The sequence below is a fragment of the mitochondrial genome of Glycine max (assembly GCF_000004515.6).
Source record: "Glycine max mitochondrion, complete genome".
NCBI lineage: Eukaryota > Viridiplantae > Streptophyta > Magnoliopsida > Fabales > Fabaceae > Glycine > Glycine max.
The window spans coordinates 342,501-352,500 of NC_020455.1; the positions used below are offsets into that span (position 1 = coordinate 342,501).

The window sequence follows — 10,000 nt, forward strand, 5'->3', positions numbered from 1 at the left end:
CTTCGGTGTTGATATGATCTTTCTATCAAGAGAAGATCGGGAATTGCCGCTAGGCTTTTCTTTTAGCTCTCACTCATCCCGGGCGATTCTGATTCTTAGTGGCCAATAAGGAGTAGTTGTGGCTTTTGACCAAGAGAACGAGCTAGACAGAAAAGGTACCACCGAAAGAAGGTCGACCTCACCCCCTTTGGTAAACCGAAGCAGAGAAAGAGGAAGAAGCAAAGCTAGGCCATTCGATTAGGGATGTTCTCACCTGTGCGTACTATCTTGAAGAAGGAATATAAAAAAGAACCTTATTCTTTTTCGCATCTCCCAAGTTCGAATGCTTTTTTGCTGTTAAAAGAAATCGAATACCATTCGTGACCCAATTCAAAAACGGAGTGACTGAAGACCTCCTCCCCCTTTCCCGCCTATCCCTCCCGCAAGAGAGGACTCGTTCTGGCTTTAAAGAGCCTCTTTTTTAGCAGTCTCGCCCATAAGAGAAGATTGACCATCTCTTCTTCCAAGCTTCTTTCTGCTTCTTCTCGGCGTAACGAAAGAACTAGATGAGGAGAGGCCTCCGGTTTCAAATCCCTACCCTACGCCTTACGAGGGCGCCCTAGCCAGATTCACTCCCAAGGGTCAATCAAGCCTTTGAAACTAGTTCAAATAGTCGTCACAGTCTTCGTTCCTGCTTTCAACGAGACTTTCTTAGCTGCATCAGCTTGTAAAACTCTCTCTCCTTCACCAGGAAAGGGAGAGCGGACAAAGTACCAGACGATTTGGGTTGGGTAAGAAGAGCGTACGATAAGAGTAAGCAGACGATGTCGATAGAAGACGATTCGTGGGATCTTCCTCAAAGTCAAAGAAAGAGAAAAATGAGCTAAGCTAAAGAAGGTATGCCCAGCCCATGAAATTCGATGTCGAATGAGTACGATTTCGAGCATAAAGAGAGAAGAAAAAGGAACTATTTAGCAAGAATCTAGGTTTAGCAAGATAGCTGCCAGAAAGACTGAGCTTAGGTGCATAGCGCTTAAATAAGTGGTTGAAGAGTAGCTTTCCATCCCGACAATGACTACTTACTTTCCATTTTTGGGATTTCACTTAACTTAAAAGACTGGACTTCCAGCAGCAATGAGAGCAAAGGCAAGGAATTGATGCGCCAATAATCGAAGAATGGGGCAAGGCAAATTTCCAGACAATGGCAAGTGCTTGAGAAGGAGCTGTGAAAGAAGGGGCTGCTAGAGAATAGGGAGCTCTTGAAGAAGAAGGGATTGCGGGGTGAACGGCATTCTGTTGTACTACTAACACTAGCTGTACTAGAGTAGTTTAGTAGCGCCTTTTGAATCAAAATCAAATAGGCGAACCCTTTCCGAATCCGAAAGGCGAACAGCCCGCATTGCAAGCAAATAGATAGCCCCCGCCCGTTTGAGTCGTTGCGAGCCGGAAAGCGTACCGGCAGTTTGAGTCACGAAAGGGCCGCTTGCTTAATCTTTATTTTATTATTTATATATACAAATATATATACAAACAAAGAAGAAAATCATTTTTTTATCCAATGGTTCATTCCTGGGAAGAGGAAGAAGCAGATAGAGCAAAGGCCTCCTCTTTCCGTCCACTCTTCCCGAAGTGAGCGAATTGCATGTAGAGATCCGTAGGGGCTTATAGTTTAATTGGTTGAAACGTACCGCTCATAACGGTAATATTGTAGGTTCGAGCCCTACTAAGCCTACCACCCCCTTCTCTTCACCCGATACAAGAAGGCAGTCGAAGTCCCCTCCACTCTTCATTTTATGGGAAGACATCGCGTTCCTAGTCGATTTCCCTCATTGCACTGTCCCCTTAATGCTACGAAGTGAAGCAGGCATAGAGACCAACCAAACCATAGGGTATCTATCCTGTGATCTTTCATCAACCCCGGCTCGGTATCGGTAGTCTCAGTCTTTCCCTGCCTGCCCTGGTATGAGTTGAGAGTTTAAGAGGGAGTCTTATTCTACTCTAGGCTCACTCCACCCCCTGTCTTGTCTTATTTCAGGAGGGACTCGATTGTTAAGAAATCCCTGACTCTGTCTTTGGGCTAAAGCCTATAGTTATCTCCTCACTAACGGAAGTATCTTAGTAAGTAGCATCAGCTCTTCCGGGGGGAAAGCCTAAGTCAGGAGTTTTAGCGGGCTATCCACAAGCATTAGTTCTCCCCCTGACCTGCCTCCCAACCTCAAGATCATCAGCGGACGACGCCTTCTTCCGAAAGTCCTCCCTCTTTGCTTTGCCCCAGCGAAAGAGACTGAAAAAGATCCGTATCTGATTCCTCGGGTCTTGCTGCGTCAGCTACCGTAGATAGGAAGAAAGCTTAGTAGTAGGAAGCAAAGAAAAGTATGCCCTACATGTCAACAGGGTGGAAGTTCAAAGCATCGAAGATGAGTACATGGAAGCACCAATGAAGAAAGTCCAGAGTGCAGATATAACCTTCTCGACAGAAGACATCTTGCTGGACAGGAAGAAGCATACATAAGCGGCCTCTTTTTCTCACCGGTGACATCGGCGAAAGAAAGAAGGCTACCGCGGGTAGAGATCGACCCTGGGGCCTCCATCAACGTGATGCCACTGCGGGCCCTAGCCGATCTTGGAATGAATTCCTACGAGCCGGCTAAGTCAGACCAAGGTTACTATTCCGGGGTACAATGCCGACTCGCAGCCATCGGCAAGATTCGTCTCTTGTGTGTGCCAAACATGGGATCTGAAGACTGAGGTCACTTCTTACGTGATTGACGGTGACACCTCCTAAACTTCCTGCTTGGATCCACAGCGTGGTACCTTCCACCCTTCATCAATGCTTCAAATACGTTGATGAGAAGGGAGAAACTGGGTATTTGCCGACAAGAAGCCCTTTTCTTATTAGTATTAGATATCCTGAACCTACTACTATTGAATAATCCTGGTAGTCCAACTACATAAAAGGTTATTCCTCGAAAGATTGTTCCTTCGTTGACTAGAACGAGAAGTACCAGATGGGGGAGACCCGCTACTTCAACGAAATATACTACCTCACTAAGATGGCTGTCAGCCCGAGTGCCTGTCACGACCACAACTACCAAGATTCAACCGTCTTTTGTTTTGCTGCTGCTACGCCCTTTCTGACCTGTCCACATTAACATTCAATACGGGTGTGATCCACGTTCTTTACTTTTTCTTCACTTGCACAAAGCTCTTATGTCGCGAAATACAGTGCAAAAGATGTTCGGTATAGCTATGAGAATGAGAGCTGAGTAAGCATCGCTCAGACAATTAGCTAAGCATGCGTGACGTAAAAGATAGCCCTGCCGTTGGCACTTAATCTAACCACACCCTTATTTCATTATTTCCTGACTGACATGCTTTTTCTCTCTCAGCTGGGTTGGGTGTCACAGCTTATACCTCGAGTGGCTCTTTATCCGTAGCGGATCTCCTTCCTGGGTATTGACACACAGTGCATATACTCAGGATATCAAATAACCTCATCCTAGAGAATAGAATAACGATTTCCAGTCCTCTCTTACCTCTCTTATCTCACTGACTGGAATGACAGGAGATTGGCTTGGCGCACTGGAAAGGAGATTAAAGATGGGATGGAATATGCCAAGGGCTGATACGAGTACTCTTCCTAAAGCACCGGTTATTGCAACAACGGGACAGTAAGAAAGCAAAGAGAGTTACGAAGGAACGGTGACGAACCCCATGCCTTAGGCCAAAAAGGTGAATCCCTCCTAGCTTGCATAGTGCTTTTTGTGGTAAATCCCTTGACTGATGCCAGCTTAGCTAACGTAAACCTTGTCTCTCTATCTACTGCTCGTGGCTATCTTATCCCTACCGCTCGTAGATTCACTTCATTTTATTTTGAAGGCGGACATGTTGACATGAAAAAGAAATTGAATTGCTCGAGTTAGATTGCAGCTTATTCTCAAGCACTAGCAGCGGTTAATGATTAACGTCCTCCTTCTGTAACAGTTCTTTCTTTCCCACTTGGATGAAATTAGCCGGGGTAGAAGTTAAGTTCTTTTTGAAGAAGATCTCTGGTATTCATTGGAAAAGTCAGATCCGATGTCTCATCGAGAGAGTAAGATTCTTTCACAGCAAATGAAAGACCTCTAGCAGTTCCTTCTATGGCATTAAGAACAATGAATAAGTAAAAATAAAATGGACTGGTTTTCCAATGCCGGGGGATCTTTCTTAACTATAGGGGTCCCTTCCGAACTATTAGACAAAGAAAGGTTAGTTGTGAAATGAAACTGCTTAATCGAGCCGTAAGCCAACCCATATCCTTCGGTATCAGTTCCTACGGTTAATAACCTCTTCCTTTCTCCAGATTCTCTTTCTGTTGAGGCAACATCTTCAAAAGGGGATTGGCCTTGGCTCTACCATGAACCTCTCCCGACTCCACTGATGTGCTAACGCCTCGTCTCTCCTTGACGTCTTTCCGGTTCCTAGTCAACGAGCGAAACTCCTCTTTCTTCGCTAATGGTTTTGGCTTAGTCGTCCCTCACAGCCAAAGAGAAAGAAAGAGACTCCCCTATGATCTGCTCACCATACATACCTTTCAACTATAGAACCAAGGATGAATCAGTCCATCTCCCCAAAACTAGCTAATATCCGGATTAGTCCTCAGGTGTGGAAACTGACCGGGGTTGAAGTTGGTATGCCTTCTTTTGCCTGCAAGGGCTTTTCTTGTATCTTGTAGTTAAACCGTAAGAACTCCTCTATACCATAGTCTTTCTAAGTGGGTCTTCCCCCTCATTGCATTGAGTCCTTTCCTTTTATTTTGTGTTCCAACAGGCTGTACCTTTCTGTTTTCATAACAGTTCTCCCTTCTTTAAGATTAAGAAGAAGAAAAACTCCTCAACCTAGACATAGAACTCCTAGCTCTGCTCTGGAGCTCTTGATCCCATTGGATTTCAATACCTAAGAGGACCTGTTGATTCTTTTTAACAGCTACCGACTCTTATCCTCGCTCACTAAACTCCCCCAACCTAGTCTCATGTCAAGAGAGAAGAGCGGAACTTCTTTTTCCAGGCCACCTACATCTGATCCATCTGGCGAAGAGGGGCGCATCGTCTGAAGCTACCGTCCATTCCAATAGAGACTCATCATCGGAGAAAGATCCGTCAGGCACAGGTCTTCGTTAAGCTCTGCTCGGTGCTGTTTTGTTCAAAGTGAATCATTGAAGTTGGTGATAGGTCGTTCTGGCTCTACGTAGTTCAGTGCATGCTAAGTAATCTCACTCAGGCGCTTCGTAATAGGCGTTGGATTTCGGTATATAAAGTATATAAGAGACTGCTTTTTGTTATTCTTTTCAATATTATTATATACACGGATTCAAATTTATTAAGTATAAAATCAATATTAAAGAAATTCAAAGAAAAGATCTCTACTTGTATGTACGAGACTGGGCCGACTGCTTAGACGAGAACAAAAAGGGGGGATGAAAACCCGTTCCCGATTGCCTTTGATTCTCATTGGAATGGGACCCCCTCGGCTTCGCCTTTGAAATCGGAGACTGTTCCAATTTCCTACTGAGATAGGCAAGCGGAGGGAGAACTAGACGTATCTTGCTAGGCAAAGACAGGTTAGAATGGATAGCTTCGCGAGGTGCCGCGCAATCTGCTGCTGCTGGGTGGAGGAAAGACTAAACCCATTTCGCCCAGGAAGGTTTGATTGCGAAACCTACCAAGAATGAATTTGAATTTCAGGATGGATCATAGGATCAGATGTGATCTCTGGTGTCTCCACCATAATGCCCAGGTTGGAACATGAAATGATATTGATTGGCAAAAAAAGAAGGGAACGAAGTAACTCGACCCCGAAGGGGGGAGGGATTCCAGCTAGACTGTAGAAGCCGGTGGTTATGCTGGAAAAGGCTATTCTCGTCACGTTCAACGCGGGTGAACCAGCCAAATTGGAATAAAGAATATGAATAGGAAGGTGTACTATCGATCAATGCCCGCTTTAGGTCCTCAAAAAAGTAAAAACTGGTTATACGCCCATCTTGAGAACTTAGGATCCTCTTTTTTAAAATGTCAAAACGCTTAGCTTAGTTTGTCGACTCTATCTCAACAAAGGAAGAATCGTTCGTTCAAGGGAAAGTCCACTTCGCTTCTTTTTCGTCATGTCAGTAATAAAATGGTATCAAAACCGGGAAATTTTGATATTTTTCTTCATGTCACCCTTGTGTATTGGCATGAACAGTGCGTTTTATCGAGATTGTTGGCATCCAAATCTTGTAATCACATCTCCATGGTGAAAGAGAAGGGAACAAGCAACGGACATAGAATAGAGAGGCAAGAGCAGGAACCACTGCTTGACTGGAAAGACGAAAGGCGGAAAAAGAGATCGGGATGTGAGATTCCTAATTTAAATGAAAGGGATGACCAGATATATATGCTCACAAAGTGCTTTGCCTGTAATCGATGGCAGAAAGACTAACTCTTCCCCCTCTCTTAGCCCAATCCGTTAGACAAGGGTGCGGTCACTCGTTCCTCGCTTTTGCCACAAATGGCACCTACATCTTGTGGGCAGGTTCTCATCTTTTGGGCCTGCTCTCACCCGATAAAGCGCGATACGCGGAACCAAGATCGATATAAGATATTGGACGGTCTTAGGGGCCCGCGTAGCCCATGCCGGCCTTGCTTGAAAGTCCCACTTATCTTTCATCCATCCACCTTTTTTTCCTGACTTTTAGCGGTAGTCAGCTGTCCTTGGAACTATCGCTCATGACTGGATCTTTATCCATACCGAATAAAAAAATGGATTTCTGATCCGATCCAATCGAGAACTTATCCCAATCAACGAGGATGACGCTTCTCGGCAATATGCCACCGATGACTACCACTGCAGGAGCAAGTCTGAGTGAAAGAACGAGTTTAATACTTTCTTAGCTTAGAGAGGGAGGCTACTGAAGCTAGTCGGGTTTAGGTCTGATATTTGCTTGCCTGAATCTATCAACAGGGCTTTCATAGGGAGGTTTTTCTTAAAGTTTTCAAGTGATAGTGGAATTACCAACAAAATACCAGACTCTCTGGACTGGCTTTCTCCAACCAAGATAGGGTTTTGTCCATTCCGCTAGGACAGGTCTAAATGCGCTGGATTGATGCACCGGTAGGGGGGAGGACAAAATGCCTAGCCGTCGGGGGTTCTTCCATCATATCAAAATAAAGCTCAGTCTCCCAACAGCAACAACCAATCCGGGCGGGCGGAATGGCGCCTATACTCGGTCAATGGAGTCCACTGCTGGGACTGGCATTGGATTCGGCCGCCAGTTGTTTTGCTATTGGTGGCACATGGTCCCTGTATATGGAACTGGTCAGAGAACGAATAGACGCGGGATCGATAGGCTCCGAATATCCAGTTTTGGATCTCTCTAACGGGACTGGAACGGGCGAAGCCATTGGATTGATTGGGCGAGTTAGCCCAACAGGAATGTGGTCGTCTAGATCGTACCTGCGGAAAGATTAGGTGGACCCCTATACATTGATTAGACCGAAACCAATCGAAGCCATGTATGTGATCGATCGAGCTACCCGCATTTTTGTTTTGCTTTATCAAGCAGGGGCTTAGCCGCTTGTTTCTATTTCTGGCAGCATTGGGAAAAAAAGAGACAAAACGTCGAATGGCTAAAAAGCCCTATTTATGTATGTGGAAAGTCTATACTTAACACACTCAATTGGAAGCTGAATCCTCACAAGCTTCGAAACCCTTTTACTACACCACACCTGCTACCCACTTTCTTTGTTATTGGTTCAAAAAAGCCTAAACATTCCTTTTCTTATTCTTACTCTGCTTCATCCTATGGCTGCTCTTTAATATGTTCTAAAACCGCCAACCCTTGTTGTTACTTATTCATCGGCGGAGGATAGAGCTTTTCTTTTTCTGCTTTCCTATGATATGGATTTGGTTGATTCTCCTGTGGTATCGACTGCCTTTGTTCGGCTGAGACTTCAGCGTCTGCGGATTCTCTAGTAGCTGCTCTAGCGTCTGCTTCGTCGGGTGCTGAATCGGATGCTTTATCTGCGCGGTTTGAAACTCTTTGGAAAAGAAAATGCTTTGCCCAGGAATTCTAGGTTGAAAGCCCTCTCTGACCAAAACCAGGAACGAAAGTCTTGATCCTAGGCTTTGGAATCAATCAAAAGAGCCCGAGCCGAGTAAGGATACAACGCATCAGTATAAGCTGCTACAGCATCAGGCAGGGCAAAGGTACTTTCCAGACCTGAATCTACAAAAGATAGAACCTAAATAAGAAGCCAGGGAGGCCTTCTGGTAGAAAAAAGGTATGCAGGGGTTCTGGGTCTATTATAACCAGAAGGGGGGAGAACGGATTTTGGGACGTGTCTGTCCCACAGTCTGGTGAAATGTACGACCTCCTACATAACCTAGCCCAAAAGAGTGTAAGCGAGGGATTAAAAACCTAGTTGATCACTTATAAAGTCAAGTAGAAAATCTTATTCTATTTTGATTCCCAACATGCAGAAGTACAAAACCAATTAACATAGAAACTAGAGTGAGTTGGATGGAACCTGATGATCTTCGAGGCCGAAGGGAGCTAGAGTGGAAGCTGGCGCGGGAACAGTAGGAGCTCCAGCTCGCTGAATAAGCCACCACAATATAGGAAAAAGAATAAGCAACAGGAGAAGGATGTGTCTCAGGTGCGGAGACCTGTTTCGAAGGTGAACCAGCAGAGTAAGATGCAACCGGGCATGAAGCAGCAAGTGCTGTAGATCTGGTAGAACTTCTTCTCGGAGATGTTTGGTTAAGTGAGGTGGCCCAACAAGCCGAACCACATGGGTCGAGTACAAAGCAACCAAATATCCGGACTTCGGAGTCGGAATCTGAATTCATAATAGGTTTTTGTTCGCTCCGCAGGCACGAACTAGTCGAGATGTATGTGGTGCCCTTTCTTTCATTCACATTGGTGAGGTTGCTTGATTGTAGGGGCCGGGAAAGGGTCTGCCACCACTGGATTTTTTTGTAATCGATGTAGCTTCGTCGTCTGTCTCGGGATCGGTAGTGTTCCCCCCATTCCTTAGTCTTAGCTTAAAGGATGTTGATCTTTCTTTTATTTAAGATACAATCTGTAAGTAAGTTACCAAAACTTTTTGTGTTGTAGACGGCGAAGAGTCAATAGAAATAGAATAGGAATCCCTAGAGAAGAGAGTTCCCGAAAGGAGAAGGGGAATTGACCAGTTCTGGAATTCACAACTACAAAAATCACATCCTATTTTAGCGGCAACCAAAGCTACTTACTTTTGAACCTTTCTTAAGCTCAGAGCAGAGTAGCTGGAAGTAAAGTAGAAGAATGAGTCTAGCGACCAGGAAGCATAGATAGCAAAGGCGGAGATGGTACTTTAACAGTAAAAGGAGGATCATATTTAACATGCAATTTGAAATCACGTACTTACCCCGGGGTTGCCCCGAATCCACTAATAAAATAGGTAATGTTGGCGAATCTTCTGATTATCGAGTTTCAATTCGACAAGTACCAACAGGCCGAAAAAGACGAAAAAAAGGCCTTGCATACTCGAGAAGTCAATAGCAACCACTCTTACTGATGATATTCTTTACTTTCTAAGGTCCCGCGGTAAAGTAAAAAAAGCTAAAAGTAGGCTCGCTATTGCGAGCTATACGGGCTGTTTGCCTTTATACGGCTTCGCTATCGCTCCTATGAAGTGGTGGGCCTTCTAGAAGCTTCGCCAGAAGCAAGCAAGATGAGGTCGCTCTCCTTCGCTCGTGTAGTACTTGACTTACGAGCTCGTGTAGTACTCGCCCCTATAAAATCAAAAAAGGCTTATGCACTCGCTGTCTACTAAACGAGCGTTAGAGCGAGCGAAGCCTTCCATTTAGTGGCTTCCCCCCTTATCCCTCACCCTACTCTTTCATTTCCGCTTAAGTTAAGCTTCCCCTGTTGTTTGTGGGATTAATTGATTGAAAACCCGAGAACCATAATCTTTACTAGGAACTGCTTCTACGACGATAGGCGTAAAGGCATGATTAGTTC

General features: G+C 44.9%; 3 protein-coding genes and 1 non-coding gene across 4 annotated transcripts in view; 2 read left to right on the plus strand and 2 right to left on the minus strand.

Moving 5' to 3' along the window:
- The first annotated feature begins 1,637 nt into the window (after window positions 1-1,637).
- On the plus strand, window positions 1,638-1,719 carry trnI. The gene has a single exon. It is a non-coding gene; the product is annotated as a tRNA-Ile (tRNA).
- Window positions 1,720-6,132: 4,413 nt separating this feature from the next.
- orf100c (hypothetical protein) lies at window positions 6,133-6,435 on the plus strand. The gene has a single exon. It carries the CDS (start codon window positions 6,133-6,135, stop codon window positions 6,433-6,435), a length of 303 nt encoding a protein of 100 aa, YP_007516923.1.
- Window positions 6,436-8,433: 1,998 nt separating this feature from the next.
- On the minus strand, window positions 8,434-8,844 carry orf136b (hypothetical protein). Its single transcript has one exon. It carries the CDS (start codon window positions 8,842-8,844, stop codon window positions 8,434-8,436), a length of 411 nt encoding a protein of 136 aa, YP_007516924.1.
- A 1,049-nt stretch (window positions 8,845-9,893) lies between these two features.
- Window positions 9,894-10,000, minus strand: part of cox2 (cytochrome c oxidase subunit 2) — a 783-nt gene continuing 676 nt past the window's right edge. The window contains exon 1 of the mRNA in view: window positions 9,894-10,000. This exon is cut by the window's right edge and continues 676 nt beyond it. Coding sequence (YP_007516925.1) covers window positions 9,894-10,000 — 107 coding nt within the window.